This window comes from Podarcis filfolensis, assembly GCF_964270895.1.
Source record: "Podarcis filfolensis genome assembly, chromosome: 5".
Classification (NCBI taxonomy): Eukaryota; Metazoa; Chordata; class Lepidosauria; order Squamata; family Lacertidae; genus Podarcis; species Podarcis filfolensis.
In genome coordinates, this window is record NC_139608.1 from 7,407,107 (window position 1) to 7,421,459 (window position 14,353).

Consider the following 14,353-nt stretch of genomic DNA (forward strand, 5'->3'; position numbering starts at 1 on the left):
ACGTTGACTTCAGGATGTGAACAGGGCTCCGGAACGGATCCTGTTCATATCGAGAGGTACCACTGTAAAGGCTGATCTGAAGAAAACCCAGGTGATTGTTCAGATTCAGGTAAACAGCAGGGAGTTTCCAGAGGGAAGCGGTGGGACAAAAGGAAAACCTCTCAGTCCTGTTCCTGGAAATTACGGATGAGCCCTGAGAGGTGACATGATAGGAGTTTATAACATTTTAAGTGGGAAGAGAAGAGTTTTTCTCCCTTTCTCTTAACGCTAGAACTCATGGATATTCAATGAAGCCAAACGTCGGGAGATTCAAGACAGATAAAAGAAAGGACTTATTCATACAGCACAGAACCTTTGGAACTCCCTCCCACAGGAGGCTTCAAAAGACAAATTCATGGTGCTAAAAGCTATCAATGGCTACTAGTCATCCTGACTCTCCGACTTTATGGCAGCAAATGCTTATGAATACCAGTTCCTAGAAATGACAGCAAGAAAGAGAGCTCTGGAACTCGGGTCCTGTTTGCGGGTTTCCCACAAGCGTCTGGTTAGTTGCCATGAGAACAAGATGCTTGACTAGATGGACCACTGGCCTGATCCGGCAGGTTCTTCTTGTAAGGGCAGCGCTCTACTCCGACTGTGCCCAAGAGTGCAATATGAAGAATCATGGAATTATAGTGTTGGAAGGGACCCAAGGGGTCATCTATTTTTAGTATATGTGCTGCCGAAGCGAGCACGCCATGGGGTCATCTAGTCCAACCCCCTGCATTGCAAGAATCTCAGCTAAAGCATCCATGGCAGACGGCCATCCAACCTCTGCTTCAAAACTTCCAAGGATGTAGAGTCCACCACCTCCCGAGGGAGACCCTGTTGAACAGCTCTTACTGCCAGAAAGCTCTTCCTGATGTTGAGTCAGAATCTCTTTCATTGTAACTTGAAGCCATCAATCCGAGTCAACAGAAACACCTTTGGGATAGGGTGGGAAATTGCAAAAACACTTGCCAAAGCTCACTAGCTTTTCTCCGCTGATTCTTTTTTTTTTTTTTAATAAATACATCATCTCCCGTAACAATCCTCCCGCATTGAGATGAGTGGGGAGCAAACAGAAACTTGCCCATAGAAACCATAAATTACACAACAAGTCCTTCCCAACAACAGACCCCAAAGAGATGCAGCAGAGGGTGACAATTTTACACCATATACAGGCTGGTCTGGGGGTGAGCCACGTAAGCCGTACTGGAGACATGAAGCCGTCTGAAACAGTTGGATGGAGGCACAGCACTCTTGAATTTGTTGCAGTCCTATACAAGGGTTCCCAGCTGCGCTCCAAGACCTCACCCTGAGAAGGGGGCTAACAGCTTTACCTAGCATGACAAATAATGCCACGCGCACCTCTCCATTGCAATTATAGCCTTGCTTGGCAGCCACCTGCAGTCCCCAAGAGGCTTGTGGATCCCCCATCTCCTTTCGCGGATGCCGGTCCAAAATATATATGACAGCCAGGCTGGTGCCAGGGAGCAGAGAGCCAAGAGCGTGCCAGGCACTCAAAAGGATGGCTGCTCATTCTGTGGCAAGAGCAGAAGTCGCCCCCTCTCCTCTGTTGACTTAGGAAGCCAACACAACATGGAGGGGTTTGGGGAGGTCTTGCAAAGCGCCAGCTGTAAAATGCCCTGTTCTTCAGCTCTACCAGCACTTGGCAGTGCCCGCCGTGACATCTGGGCTCCCTGGTCCAGCCAGCCAGCTAGTGTCTCCAGGAATCCTTAGCTTCATCTCGTGGCATCTCCTGAGTGTCATCTGGTGCTGCAAGGCAATTGGGGGGGGGGAGGTTTTAAGTAAACAAGAGAGCAGGACCCAAAGCAAAGGAAGGCTACACTGGAAGCTGCCTTCGTTGTGTTTTGTTTTTTTCCTTTTGCAATAGACTCTGCACCTTCTTGTGGGATGTAATCCTTGTAGCAGTCAAATACAACGTTCCTTGTTTGCGTTGACACAGACAGGGGGATGTTGATCCAGCTAGTTGACGTTCCTGTTACACCTGGTCTGGAGCATGCTTCCCCTGCATGTGACCAGGTAGGTGTTGGTTTTTCTTTATCTTAAAGTGGTCAATGATGCAATGCAGGAACAGGGTTGGATAATCAAAGCTCACAGGTATATGTGTGCAGTTTGACCTACTTAGCTGTACACCTGTTTAATTAAAAGGGGAGTTTACTTTCTGCACTGGATGCAGGAAGGAATATGATAGGATAATTGATTATTTGAAAACTGTATTTAAGTTGATTAAATGTTTTGTATGCTGCTGGTGAGGAGTGATGGCTTGCAGCTTTTGACTGTTACGTAAGCAAAGATATCGTAGACAGCCTTGTATTTCTACGCTCCAGTTGCTGCGCATACTCTGTGTTGGCAAAGAAGTCCAACAGTAATAATAATAATAATAATAATAATAATAATAATAATAATAATAATTTATTTATACCCTGCCCATCTGGCTGAGTTGCCCCAGCCACTCTGGGCAGCTCCCAATCAAGTGTTAAAAGCAATGCAGCATCCCAGCAGAATATTAAAAACACGATCAAATATTAAAAACTTCCCTAAACAGGGCTGCCTTCAGATAGCTGCTTATTTCCTTCACATCTGAAGGGAAGGCGTTCCACAGGGCGGGCACCACTACCGAGAAGGCCCTCTGTCTGGTTCCCTGTAACCTCACTTCTCAAAATGAGGGAACAGCCAGAAGGCCCTCGGTGCTGGATCTCAGTGTCCAGGCTGAACGATGCGGGTGGAGACGCTCCTTCAGGTATACAGTAGGTGGGCATGACCCTTGCAGACCCCACAAAAAGGGCCAGTCACGCAGCCATCTTCCTCTCTTGGTGCTTTCCTTCTTGATGCCTGTTTCCTGATGCTGTTTGCTGGCTCTCTGCCAGCAGCACATGGGATGAATTCCCTTATGGGATAAATCCACACCTTATTCTGCAACTACAAGCTAAAGCCTGCCATCAGGGATCATACTGTGAACTGAATGTAAGTAAACTTCTTGTTACTGTTTAAGGAAGACTGTTGTGTCTTTGTTTCTTTTTAAGAGGGGTCAAAAGGGGTCTTACCAGGAATAATCCAATCTGGGCATGCGGGACTGGATTGCTTAACTAAAGAGATTCAAACGAATCTGCAAACTTGCTTCCTGCTGTATAGGGGGGGAATATGCTCTGCTAAATGGCTCACTAGCATGAGTAAGGAAGGATAATATTTAAGCAATATATCCTCTCCTACTATCCACAACATTCCCAGACTTCTCTAGGTGTAGTCCAGGTGAAAAGGCAGGCTTAACAAATTTTGCGTGTGTGTGTGTGTGTGTGTGTGTGTGTGCAGTGGGAACTGGAAACACAATCTTAGGGGCACACGTGTTGCTTAGTGGGAGCTGGAACTTGGAAACCTCCAAGTTGTGTTTTCAGCAGCAGATTCAGCTGAGGCCCCATGAAATCACTCGTCCTGCAGTTTGGAAAAGAAGGCCAGTCATTTGCAATCTAACCCTCTTCTGTTGAGCAAGACCTTCCACCTGACAGCTGTCCTCGTCAGGTCATTATTATAGATAGTTCGGTGAGCAGAGCATGAGCCTCTTAATCTCAGAGTCATGGGTTCGATCCCCACATTGGGCAAAAAATTCATGCGGTGCAGGGTGGCTGGGTGTGGACCTCGCGGTCCCTTTCAGCTCTACAATTCTACAATTATTAGCTTAACTTTTTATAAAACAGAAAGGAACACAGAACTAAAGCAAAGTAAAAGCTAAGAACACATTCATACTGATAAAAAGGCAGAACTAAAATATTCTGCCCACTGAAGAAGTCCACAGATAATAATAATTATCATAATAATGTTACATTTATATTACACAGAACTACACTCCTACTGACCGTGGCATTTGGAGCAGCAGCTGTCCTCCGTCTTCTCCCCTCCAGAGCAAGAGGCAGGAGAGCATTCTTGGCGCTGGCAGTGAGTCTCCCCAGACTGAAAAAGGACAGCAAGAGGCATTTACACTACAGCCAAAACTTGGGGGTGGCAAACCCTCCAACATCCCGCTGATGATCAAAATCGGGATGCTCATGTTTTGATCCCCAGCTCTTGCTGGAGCTGGCTGACTAGCGCAAGACAAAAAAGCACAACAACCCGAGTGCCTTTTGGTTCAGCGCTCTGGTGTGAGCCAGCTGACTCCCACCTGAGTACCAGATTGAAAAACAGGACCTTCCGGGATCCAATTGGAAACAGGGATGGAGTCTGCAATTCCGGGATGTTTTACTCAATTCGGGACAGTTGAGTGGTATGAGGTGGTGCTGGTGGTCAGAGCAAGTCTACAGAAAGTGCGCTGAAGCCAGGCTCCCAAAACCCACCTTGGCCTGGGGCTGTCCTACCCCTGCAGTTCAACTCCCTCCTCCTCCTCCTTCTCCTCCTCCTCCTCCTCTGCCACCTTCTGCCCCTCACTCACCAAACACCAGCAGGTGATGCATTTCATCTCCCCAAAGGGGGGCACGGTGGGGTGCCAGCTCTCGTTGTGCATGTACCACTGCCGCCCAAACTTGCAGGCCCTAGGCCCATCCGCTTGCATCATATCAGAGAGGGCAGAGGGGCTCCTCTCTGGGGCTGCGGAAAGAACGCACAGAGAGAACATTTGGAAGGGCGAGGAAGATGCGGCCATGAGCCCCAGAACACTCCCTGGTGGAAAAAAACATCCCAAAATGCCTAAATCATGAGGTCACCGAGAACAAAACGCACACAGAATTCAAAGGAAAGTTTTAGGCTTCCTTCCCAATACTGACTTGGTCGACTCCCATGACAGTGGCGTTTAAGGACACACCTATGACTGGTTTAAAAGGTCTCAGAGGCAGAGGGGTTTGTGTCTGGGGTGAACCACTTCAGATACTGTAAGCTTCCCCCGCTGCAAAAACCAAATATACCTTCTAGCACGTCCTTCTCCCTGACATGCTAGTTTCAGTGACCCTAGGTGCAGTGATGCTCCTTTGTGTGTCTATAGAGGAATATTCATTTGTGTGAGCCGCCCACAGTGGCACAGTCCAGGCACAGCTCTGCTTTATCAAGGAAAATAGAACAATTTAATTTATGTTTATTTCATTAAATTATATCCCAGCCTTCCTCGCAAAGGAGCCCAGGGCAGTGAACACGCCAGTCACAATAAAATAAAATTAAAAACACATTTAAGATGGTTAAATTAAATTAAAAGGGTCTAAAAAAACAGTCAAGAACAATGAACAGTAGAACATTTTTTAAAAAATTGAGAAACACAAATGCGGCCAAATCTTGCCTCCGAATAGACCCACTGAAACTGAAAAGTTTCTAGCAGTATGATGAAGGCGCCTGCTTGCTGTCGCTAGGCAGGGAGTTCCAGAGCATGCTAAATGAGTGACTCATCGCAAAGGCAGGCAAGAGGACTGCTGTTGCTGGCAGCTGCCTTTTCAGGCTTCTGTGGTCTTGCTTGCAACTTCAGCAAGAGTCTCTTGCAAGAGGCTGGGCAGCTATTTGTGGAGAATGCTCTGAACTGAAGGCCTCCAACAACTCCTGAGTTTCTGAGCTGTCATGGCAGAGGCAGAAGCTCAGCGACTGAATAGGGGGACCAGCAAGCTGTCGTTTGTTGGACCAATGTCTTATCTTGCACTTAGCTATGCATCAATGACTCTTATTGTAACCTGCACCTTGCCTCTATGGCAATTGGATTTGTGCCCTTGGCAGAAACTGAGCTGGGAGTTGGAGTCCTGCAATATCTGCAGGGCCACAGGTTTCCCTTCTTTCCTGCTGGGAAAAAGCACTGGGGCAGTCGCTTCCTTTATCCCACCCCATGTGAACAACCAGAGTTGTGGCAGCAAAAGGACTTGTGGCTGGTGGAGTACTGCTTGGTTCCGCTTGCTGTCCCAGAATGCTTGGCTCACCTGGGCATTGCTTGCAGCAGTCCGATGGGTTGGCCCGAATGGGGTTGCTGCAGGTCAGGTGAGGGCACTGGACCTTCTCGCAGTGAACTTCCCCCGTGGCTCCCTGTGCAAAGAGTGTGGGCAGGTACAGACTGTGAGCCTTAGGGTCAGAGCACCATGCGCAAACCAACCTTAAGGTATACACATGCACAAATGTGCATGCATACACAAAGTACATTTCTGAGCACAATCCCAGTATGTTTCCAAGCACAATACAAAGTGTTGGTGCTGACCTTTAAAGCCCTAAACAGCCTTGGCCCAGTATACCTGAAGGAGCGTCTCCACCCCCATCATTCAGCCCGGACACTGAGGTCCATCTCCAAGGGCCTTCTGGCAGTTCCCTCCCTGTGAGAAGTGAGGTTACGTGGAACCAGGCAGAGGGCCTTCTCAGTAATGGCACCCACCCTGTGGAACGCCCTCCTATCAGATGTCAAGGAAATAAAGTATTGACTTTTAGAAGACATCTGAAGGCAGTCCTGTTTAGGGAAGTTTTTAATGTTTGATGTTTTATTGTATTTTTAATATTCTGTTGGGAGCCACCCAGAGTCCAGCCAGATGGACGGGGTATAAATAAAAAAATATTATTATTATTATAAAGACAGATTTAGAAAAGGACAACCAGAATGATCAAGGGGCTAGAGAGGCACTCCTATGAAGAAAGTCTGTGGCACTGGGGACTTTTAGTTTAAAGAAAATGACTAGTAAAGAAGTTTATAAAATTATACATGGCATGGAGAAAACAAACAGAGAAAAGTTTTTCTTTCTCCTTCTCTCAAAACGCTACTATGGAAGTGAGATCCATAGTTTAACTGCACTACATGAAAAAGTACTTTATTTTATCCATCCAGAATTCAGCTTCATTTGGAATTCCATGAGTAAGTGACGGCCACCAAGCTTTAAAAGAAGCCCACAGACAAGCTTCTTGTTTACCCCAGCATAAACAAAGCATTTGAGAAGCAAAGGAGAGGAGGAGGAGGGTTTTCTTTGGTCGTGAGCTTTGGGTTCCTCTGAAGGCTTCTCTCAAGGGCCTGGCTGACGAGCCCACCTTGCAGGTGCAGATGGCGCATTTAATGAGGCCGAAGGGAGGGACCACGGGGTGCCAGTGGGTGCCTGCTCCTCGCCACGTCTTGTCGCCCTCAAAGTAACAGCCTGCAGTGGGAGAAGGAAGGTCAGAGTGCATCTCCCCAGTCTTGAAAGGGGCATGTGCATTGCTCTTCGAGCTGAAGGACACATTGTACTGAACAGGGATGCTCTAAGAGGGTGGATTATGGAGACTTGTTTACTGAGCATTCCTTACAATCGGTTTGCAAGGAGATGATGTGGCTTTTAAATGAGAATTCACTCCATGCCGATTTGGGGTGAGATCCCACCCAAAATTGCACAAGATCTTGCACAGTCCGCAAGATCTCACATGATTTCGGGCTAGATCTCACCCAAAATGGACATGACCTGGCTCAAAATTGGCACTAATGCAGCTTCTCCACCACTGGTGGAGGTGCATTACAGAATTATAGAGTTGTGGATTTGGAAGGGACCACACGGGTCATCTAGTCCAACCCCCTGCAATGCAGAAATATTTCACCCAACATGGGACTTGAACCCGTGATCCTAATATTAAGAGGCTCATGCTCTACCGACTGAGCTATGTCAGAGCACTGTGCTGCCGGGGGTGGGGGTGGGAGGTCTTCTGCCACTTGAGGAAGTGGCCTCGCCCTGCCTAATGGCTGGTTCGGTTCTGGCAGAAAACCGGCAGCCTAAATAGAAGTTGGCGCCACAGCTAATGTCAGGCAGAGCCAACGCCTTCTAGTTTTGTCTCCATCCTCCTCCTCAAACTGAGTTGCCGAGACTAAGGAGGATAGTCAATAACTCCCCCCCACCCCCTGGGACTGGCTGTAAGTAAGAAGGTAGGGAATATGGGGCTGGCTCAGGGCAGGCTGTGGTTGGAGGGGCAGTGCCCCACTCTCCTTAGTGGACCAGCCGTCCCCACTGATGCGACGCCTCACTTGCATCTCTCATTCTTCGTGGATAGTCAGGTTTGCAGGCTATCAGGTTTGCAGAAGTGGCAGATGGTGGTCTTTTAAATTTCAGTGGCACCTTGTGCGAGACAAAATTTGGCACCCCCTCTGCCTCTTGCCTTCCGTTCTGCTCAATTCACTTAAGTCTGTAGTTCCTAATTAGCTAAGTATTGTGGATCCCCATTTTTCAAAAGCCAAGCCATGGACTCCCTGCTTTTGGAGATTCTGATACCTCTATGGTAGTTATTGCTGTGTGAATGGGGCCACAGACCCCCTGGGTGGGTCACACAGACCCTCTGGGGTCCATGGACCTCCAACTGGGAGCCACTGCTGGCTAGTTGTGATGCTGTGGCACCCCTAGGCCTGGTGCCCAGGGTGGTGGAACCGGTCATTCTGCCTTAAATCCACCTCTGCTTGCAGAAAATCTTCTCCTCCCTTCCCCTCACCTTCGCTGCTGTCTTGGGCTCTCTCAGCAGCTCTTGGTCCTCCTGGGGCTTCCTTCTCCTCTGTTCAGGAAGACATGATGAGAGACATGAAGACATGAAAGGATCATGGGGAACAGATAGGGGCAGCAATGGTCGCTGTGTCTGGAACTGCTGAGTCCTCTTATCACAGGAGTGAGAAACCTGTGGCAATCTAGGCCAGAGCTGGAGGACAAACAAGTGTAAGTTATGTAAAGGAAACCTTAGATAGTTACATTGAATAGTGGAACCGAGGCAAATAACTTAGGATTTGGCAGAAACTGAACTGCAGTGGAATGGAAACAGTGCTGACTGATGAATATGTCAGAATGGAAACTGCTGCCTTTTTACATACCTAATCCCAGGGGTAAGACTTCAGTCTTGCTCTGCATCATGCTTCCTACATCTGGATCCCTCTAGATATTTGCAACATATAAGACTAAGAACTCCCAACTCCCTTTTCCTTTTGCAGCTTTCTAACCCGGCCCCGCTCAACCCCATGTTACCTTCGCACACAGGACAGCAACGATCTCTCAGGTGCACCAGCCGGGAGCAGTTTAGCGTCGGGCACAGGACAGGGTCACAGATAACAGTGCGCTTCTATGGTACAGGATAGGGGAGGGGAGGCAACAAGAAGAGAAGAGTCATTCCACCTCGGAAGCCTGACTTGAAAAGCAGCGGGCAGAGAAAGGAAGGTGTCAAATCCCATTCACACAGCTCTGGAGAATCTGCTTCTTTCCAACCCGGGTTCTGATCCTGCATGCCCATCCTTACACCCTTACTTTCTTAGAAATGATACACTTTGAGGAGCGGCTGTGATTCTGCACCCACCCCCCGATGCTGTTCAGACAACGGCAGCTCTGAATGAGCATGCAGGTGTTAGCATTAATCTCCTTTCGCAAAGGAGCAACGGTCCGGAGAAGGACCATCATAGCTCAGTAGAAAGTCCAGTCCTTGACATTTCCAGATGTTGCTGAAATACAACTCCCATCAGGTCTGGTGTGTCCCATTTTGCTGCTCAAATCGAACCAGGAAGTGCCAGTCCAGCCTTGCATTGCCACGTCCGTCGAAGCATCCCTTCCCTAGGCTGGCATGAAGTACTGGCAATGCCAGCAGGTTCCGGTGAGATATTGCGAAATCTTCCCAGAAATCAGTGCCAATGCTGGCACTGCAGGTGTGAGGACAGGTGGGGCACCTATGAGGGTGCTGCCCGAGGTGGCTGCATCTCCCACCTTATGGGAAAGCTGGCCCTAACCCCAATCACCCCTCCCCCTTGGCCATTCAGGCTGGGGCTGATGTTAGGATATACTTCCGTTTTAGAACAGGCATGTGGAGTTGTTGTATGTCACATGTCTGTTTACTTCCAGCACAGTCTGCTGGGAACTTCCGTGGTATATCGCTTTTGCCTTTGCTGTTTTGCTTGGACACGAAGGGAAGCAGACATGTTTTTCTTTGTTCTAATGCTGAATAAACGCTTGCAAATATGCTTACATGTGCCTCTGTCCGCTACTTCTGTTGCAAAGAGTTCTTCTCTCTGCTGGCTTGCGTGCTCAGTCTCTAAAGGTCTCTGAGGCTTGAGTCGCAGTTTTGATGCTGTTCTGAGAACTGGAGTTTCCCCGGCTGCCGGCCGGTGGGCTGGAGCCAGCAGGGGGCCTGCCAGACGCCCCCATCTCCCTGGACACATCCCAACAGGCTGGCCCTCACCCCAATCACCCCTCACCCTTGGCCATTCAGGCTGGGGCTGATGAAAATCACAGAATTGTAGAGTTGGAAAGTCGAACCCCCTGCAGTGCAGGAATCTCAGCTAAAGCATCCATGACAAATGGAGTCCAACTATCTCTGGGGAGCTCCAAGTTGGTGAAGGCTGCTGTAGTGGGATCTTGGTGAGCACAGACGCCTTCCTGTTTGTACAAAACTTGCACCCTAGTTATTATTATTTTTTGGATGCTTACGGTCTTCCAGGAGGTGGCCCCGCCTTTCCGCTCACCTGGCAGCTGCATACGGAACATTTCTTGTCATACTCTGGGGCCCAGCGGGAGCCATGGGGCCGGTGCTGCCCTTCAAAGTAGCAGGAGCTGGGGTCTTTCTTCAGCTCTTCAGGGTCCCTGGGATTTGGGTCCCCTGGAAGCTCATCCTCGGGGTCCTCTGGAGCCAGCCGAATGCCGCCCGCCTCGCAGCGGTTGGGAATGTGCACCTAAGGGAACAGCGGCTGTCAGAGACGGCACATCGGATTTGGAAACGGATAGCAGTGCGGTCAACGTTATGCATAATTATTCCACTGCTTCCCCCAGAACCAGGACTCAAGGCGGCTCACAAGAATCAATACAAACACAAACAAAACACACATAACTCATACAAACACAGACATAGCTAAGAAGAAACGACAGTTCCCAGGATTCTTTGGGGGAACCCATGTGTTTTAAACGTATGGTGCGGTTCTGCAGTAGTTTTAAATAGGGTTTAGTAGTTATCTGCGAAGGTCACTGACTTAAAAAAAAAGTACAGCCAACTCAACATTAACTGCACATTTAAAAATGAAATTTAAAATGTAGCCAGCCCCATTGAAATATGAGGGGAGTTTCAAGATCGTTTACTGAAATTAGCATCTGATTTGCAGAATGCTGTGCTTGGCATTAGGAAGACGGGCTCACTCTGACATGGTTGTACAGGGGAGGGGAGAAGGCATGGCAACTTCTGTTTGCAAATAGATCTGGATGCACCCTTGCATGCCACACTAATGAACTCTCGCTCTCCACTGCAATTTTTGCGTCCATCCCATGAATGCAAAGCAGCCACCCTTGGATCCAAGCCCAGTTGACCTGCCTTGTTGACGTGTGCAGAAGATGCACTGCAAAACTCTGCAGGTGACCCTCAATACCTTTCCACCCGAGAAGAAGCCCCAGAGAGGCTCAGAAGGCAATTGGAGGGAAGTACATGTTCCTGACACCAAAACAGCCAGCAGGCTCCCAGCCAAGCATGGCTTCTGGGAATCCATCATCAATGCTGGCCGCCCGCCCAGAAGAGGCAAGCTGAGGCAGATGAGAGTCTGTCAAACATCTCCCTAACCAATTTCCCCGGTGAAGGCATCAGGGGAGTTAGCATTGAAAAACGGCTGGCAAGTAACTGCAGGTCAGTTCAGCCCTGCCTTCACGCCACAGTGAGGGGAAGCGATGGTAGCAAGGTCTTCCTGGCATTGCAGCTGACCTCACCACCAGGGTCACATGACAAATGTAAAACTGGGTTGAGACCTGTTTACATTTTCATGCGCGGTATCAGGAGTACTTGCACACCGGGTTTCAGCAAGATCAACCAAGATCACCATTTCAGCAAGATCAACATTCTCTGTCATTTCACCGCCAGGTCAAGAAAAGCTTCACCTGCTGAATTTCTGCCTGCCACACTGGAGTTGAAAGCAGCAAGCCTCTTTCAGAGAAGAAACCCTCCAGCGAGCAGTTGCTAAGAATGCAAAAATCCTTATGTTAAGTGTAGAATTTAAGATCTTGGCAAGCATCAGGGTCTGGCACATAGCCACACTTCTAAATTTCTCCACCAGCTAAGGGACAGAGAATAATTTTGGAAACTCTCTCTCTGTGTGACCTCAGCCACTGTCAGTTTAGAAGGCCTTCTGCAGCTCTGGTCTATCAAACCATTATCCAAAATGTCCTTGGAAGGGAGGGAGAGTTTCAAGAATCTATCCTGGCAAGGAATATCCGCAAATTCAGCTCGGCCTCAAGTGGATCAGGTCAGGCAGATTATCTTCTACTTTATTTATAGCACTACTCATAGATAAGAAAGGTTCGGATGGCGCCATTTTGTGACAGGATCGACCAGCCCCACCCTGCTGCTACAACTTCACAAAAATGCGAATATCTGCTCTCACTCTCCCGCGGGAGAAAAAAATTACATGGGCAGTTGCCATCTTTGGAGAAAGCAGGGAACAGTTTGTAAAAACCGAAATGAGAAACAATAACCTGCTCTGTCTCAAGATGCTGCTGAATTTGTCTAAAAGGGCCGATTGAGTTCCTGAGGAATTTCAACTTTCAGAACTAAAAGCACTTTGACAACGTTTTCAGGGGCACTCCTCACACCTCTGCGTACCTGCCTACCTGAAGAAAAATCTGAGGCAATTTGGAGGTTCCTGGTAGGGACAAACTTCTGAGCAATTTTTGTGGAGAGTTAAAGGACTCTGGGGATAGTTCACAGCTCCCCAGGTGATGATGTTTGAGGGTGAAACAGGGGCAGCCATGTTTGTCATTCAAGGGTGCAGACTTATTCATATACAAAGGAACGGTCGGCTCTTTAAAAATTATTGTTGTTGCTGCCAAATGATATTTATTAGTTTTTCAAATTTTTAACAAATCAATGCCAAATTATATCAAATGTAATACCAATTTCCCATTAAAATTATTACTACAAGAGTGAGAGAAGCCAAACCCTCCCTCTTCCCGTCCCCCTTTTTTACCTCAGCTTGGCTCTGATACTGGAAAGCAGCCAAGGTGAGGAGAAAACTGTCTGCAGCGATGGAGTCTGGGGAGAGGTTTGGGCCTGAGGTTTTAACCACTACAAACACTGAACTGTTGTACAAAGGTCAGCATACGAGGAAAGATGAGAGTATTTTGTTCTGCTAGAGTATTTTTGTAGTGCATTCTAAATGTGCAAAATGATCCGCATACATAATCTCAGAAATCCTTGCAGTGCCCCAGTGATATTATCAACTTATTGCGCATGTGACAACTTGAGGATGCAAAAACAGTTGGAATGCTTCTGTGTACCTGCAATGGCTAATTTGTAATGGGCAGTGAGACTCAGGTCTCCCTGTAAATGAGACCATTTGATTTTGAAAGCTTCTCTAATTCCAAATGTTGTTGGAGGCTGCTTGTGAGGCAGAACTTAGTAGAGTAGAAAAAGCACTCCTCACATGCTCAAAGGCTTGCATGATCTCTGGAAAAGCAGAGCCTATAGGCAGATGCATTGAAAAGTGTATGATTTAATGGGTAGTTGTGGAACCACTGCACAAGAAGATCAGGATGAATTCAGGATGGAGGCTTATTATTGTGTAACCTCCCTGCAAAAGAAAAACAAAGCAACTCTGCAGTAAAGGGAGGACATAGTTTAACCTCCGCATAAGCTTTGTGCAAGCAAACCAGGATAAATGCTCAAGAAAGAGGTTGTCTGGAGGAACCCAAGAAAATCCCAAGAGAAATAGCAGAGTGACCACGACTGACCTTGCCCCGCATCTCCCCTCGTGGGTTCGCTTTAGTGCTGACTTGCAGGAAGGCTGTGCCCTGAGCCAAATGGCGGAGGAGCTCCTCATCCAGGTCTTTCACTACTCCTTGAGCCTAGGTGAGAAGGAGAACCCCATCAGGCAAAGGCTTCGGTCCCAATCCTACTCTCTTAGGCCCCTTCTTGCCACACCCCTTGGGCTAATTTTGTGTCCACGCACAGGCAGACAAACTCTGGCCTCTGTCACTGGCCAGGCAGCTAAGGGCCTTTGGGAGAATGCACCCTTTGCCTCCTAAAAAGAATATCATGGCAAGCAAAAAAGGGAAGAGGCCAAACTGGCCCAGGCCTAATTTTTGGAAGAAGAAAAGGCTTAGGAGCCAACTCTGTACAAATCGGGAGTGGAATCCCTAAGACGGTTGGATGGTGCCTTGCATGCCTCTTTCTGGCAACTCCTGCAGCCAAGCTGGTGCCAAACGTCTTGCTCTGCTTTCCTTTGGACCACATCAGCAGGGCCAAGGAGGGGGTTTTGTCGCCTGGGCAGCCCAGGACCTCCAGACACATTGCCAAGGCTTGCACCCCAGGGAGCTCGCTTCTGTGCTGCTAACGCAGCATACCTGGAGGTGCCAGGGATTGAGCCTGGGGGCTTCTGCGTGCAATGGAGATGCTCCACCCCTGAGCGACTGCCCTTCCCCTT

General features: G+C 48.4%; 1 protein-coding gene across 1 annotated transcript in view; it reads right to left on the reverse strand.

Annotated features, from left to right (window-relative positions):
• Positions 1 to 853: 853 nt before the first annotated feature.
• The window catches only part of CHRD (chordin), a 48,370-nt gene continuing 34,870 nt past the window's right edge, over positions 854 to 14,353 (reverse strand). Inside the window, exons 15-23 of the mRNA XM_083612766.1 lie at positions 13,662 to 13,775; positions 10,424 to 10,630; positions 8,943 to 9,036; positions 8,422 to 8,481; positions 7,006 to 7,109; positions 5,922 to 6,024; positions 4,466 to 4,620; positions 3,897 to 3,990; positions 854 to 1,797 (exon numbers count right to left, since the gene is read on the reverse strand). Of these exons, the coding sequence (XP_083468892.1) occupies positions 1,739 to 1,797; positions 3,897 to 3,990; positions 4,466 to 4,620; positions 5,922 to 6,024; positions 7,006 to 7,109; positions 8,422 to 8,481; positions 8,943 to 9,036; positions 10,424 to 10,630; positions 13,662 to 13,775 (990 nt within the window). The 3' untranslated portion in view covers positions 854 to 1,738. The remainder of the gene's footprint in view (positions 1,798 to 3,896; positions 3,991 to 4,465; positions 4,621 to 5,921; positions 6,025 to 7,005; positions 7,110 to 8,421; positions 8,482 to 8,942; positions 9,037 to 10,423; positions 10,631 to 13,661; positions 13,776 to 14,353) is intronic.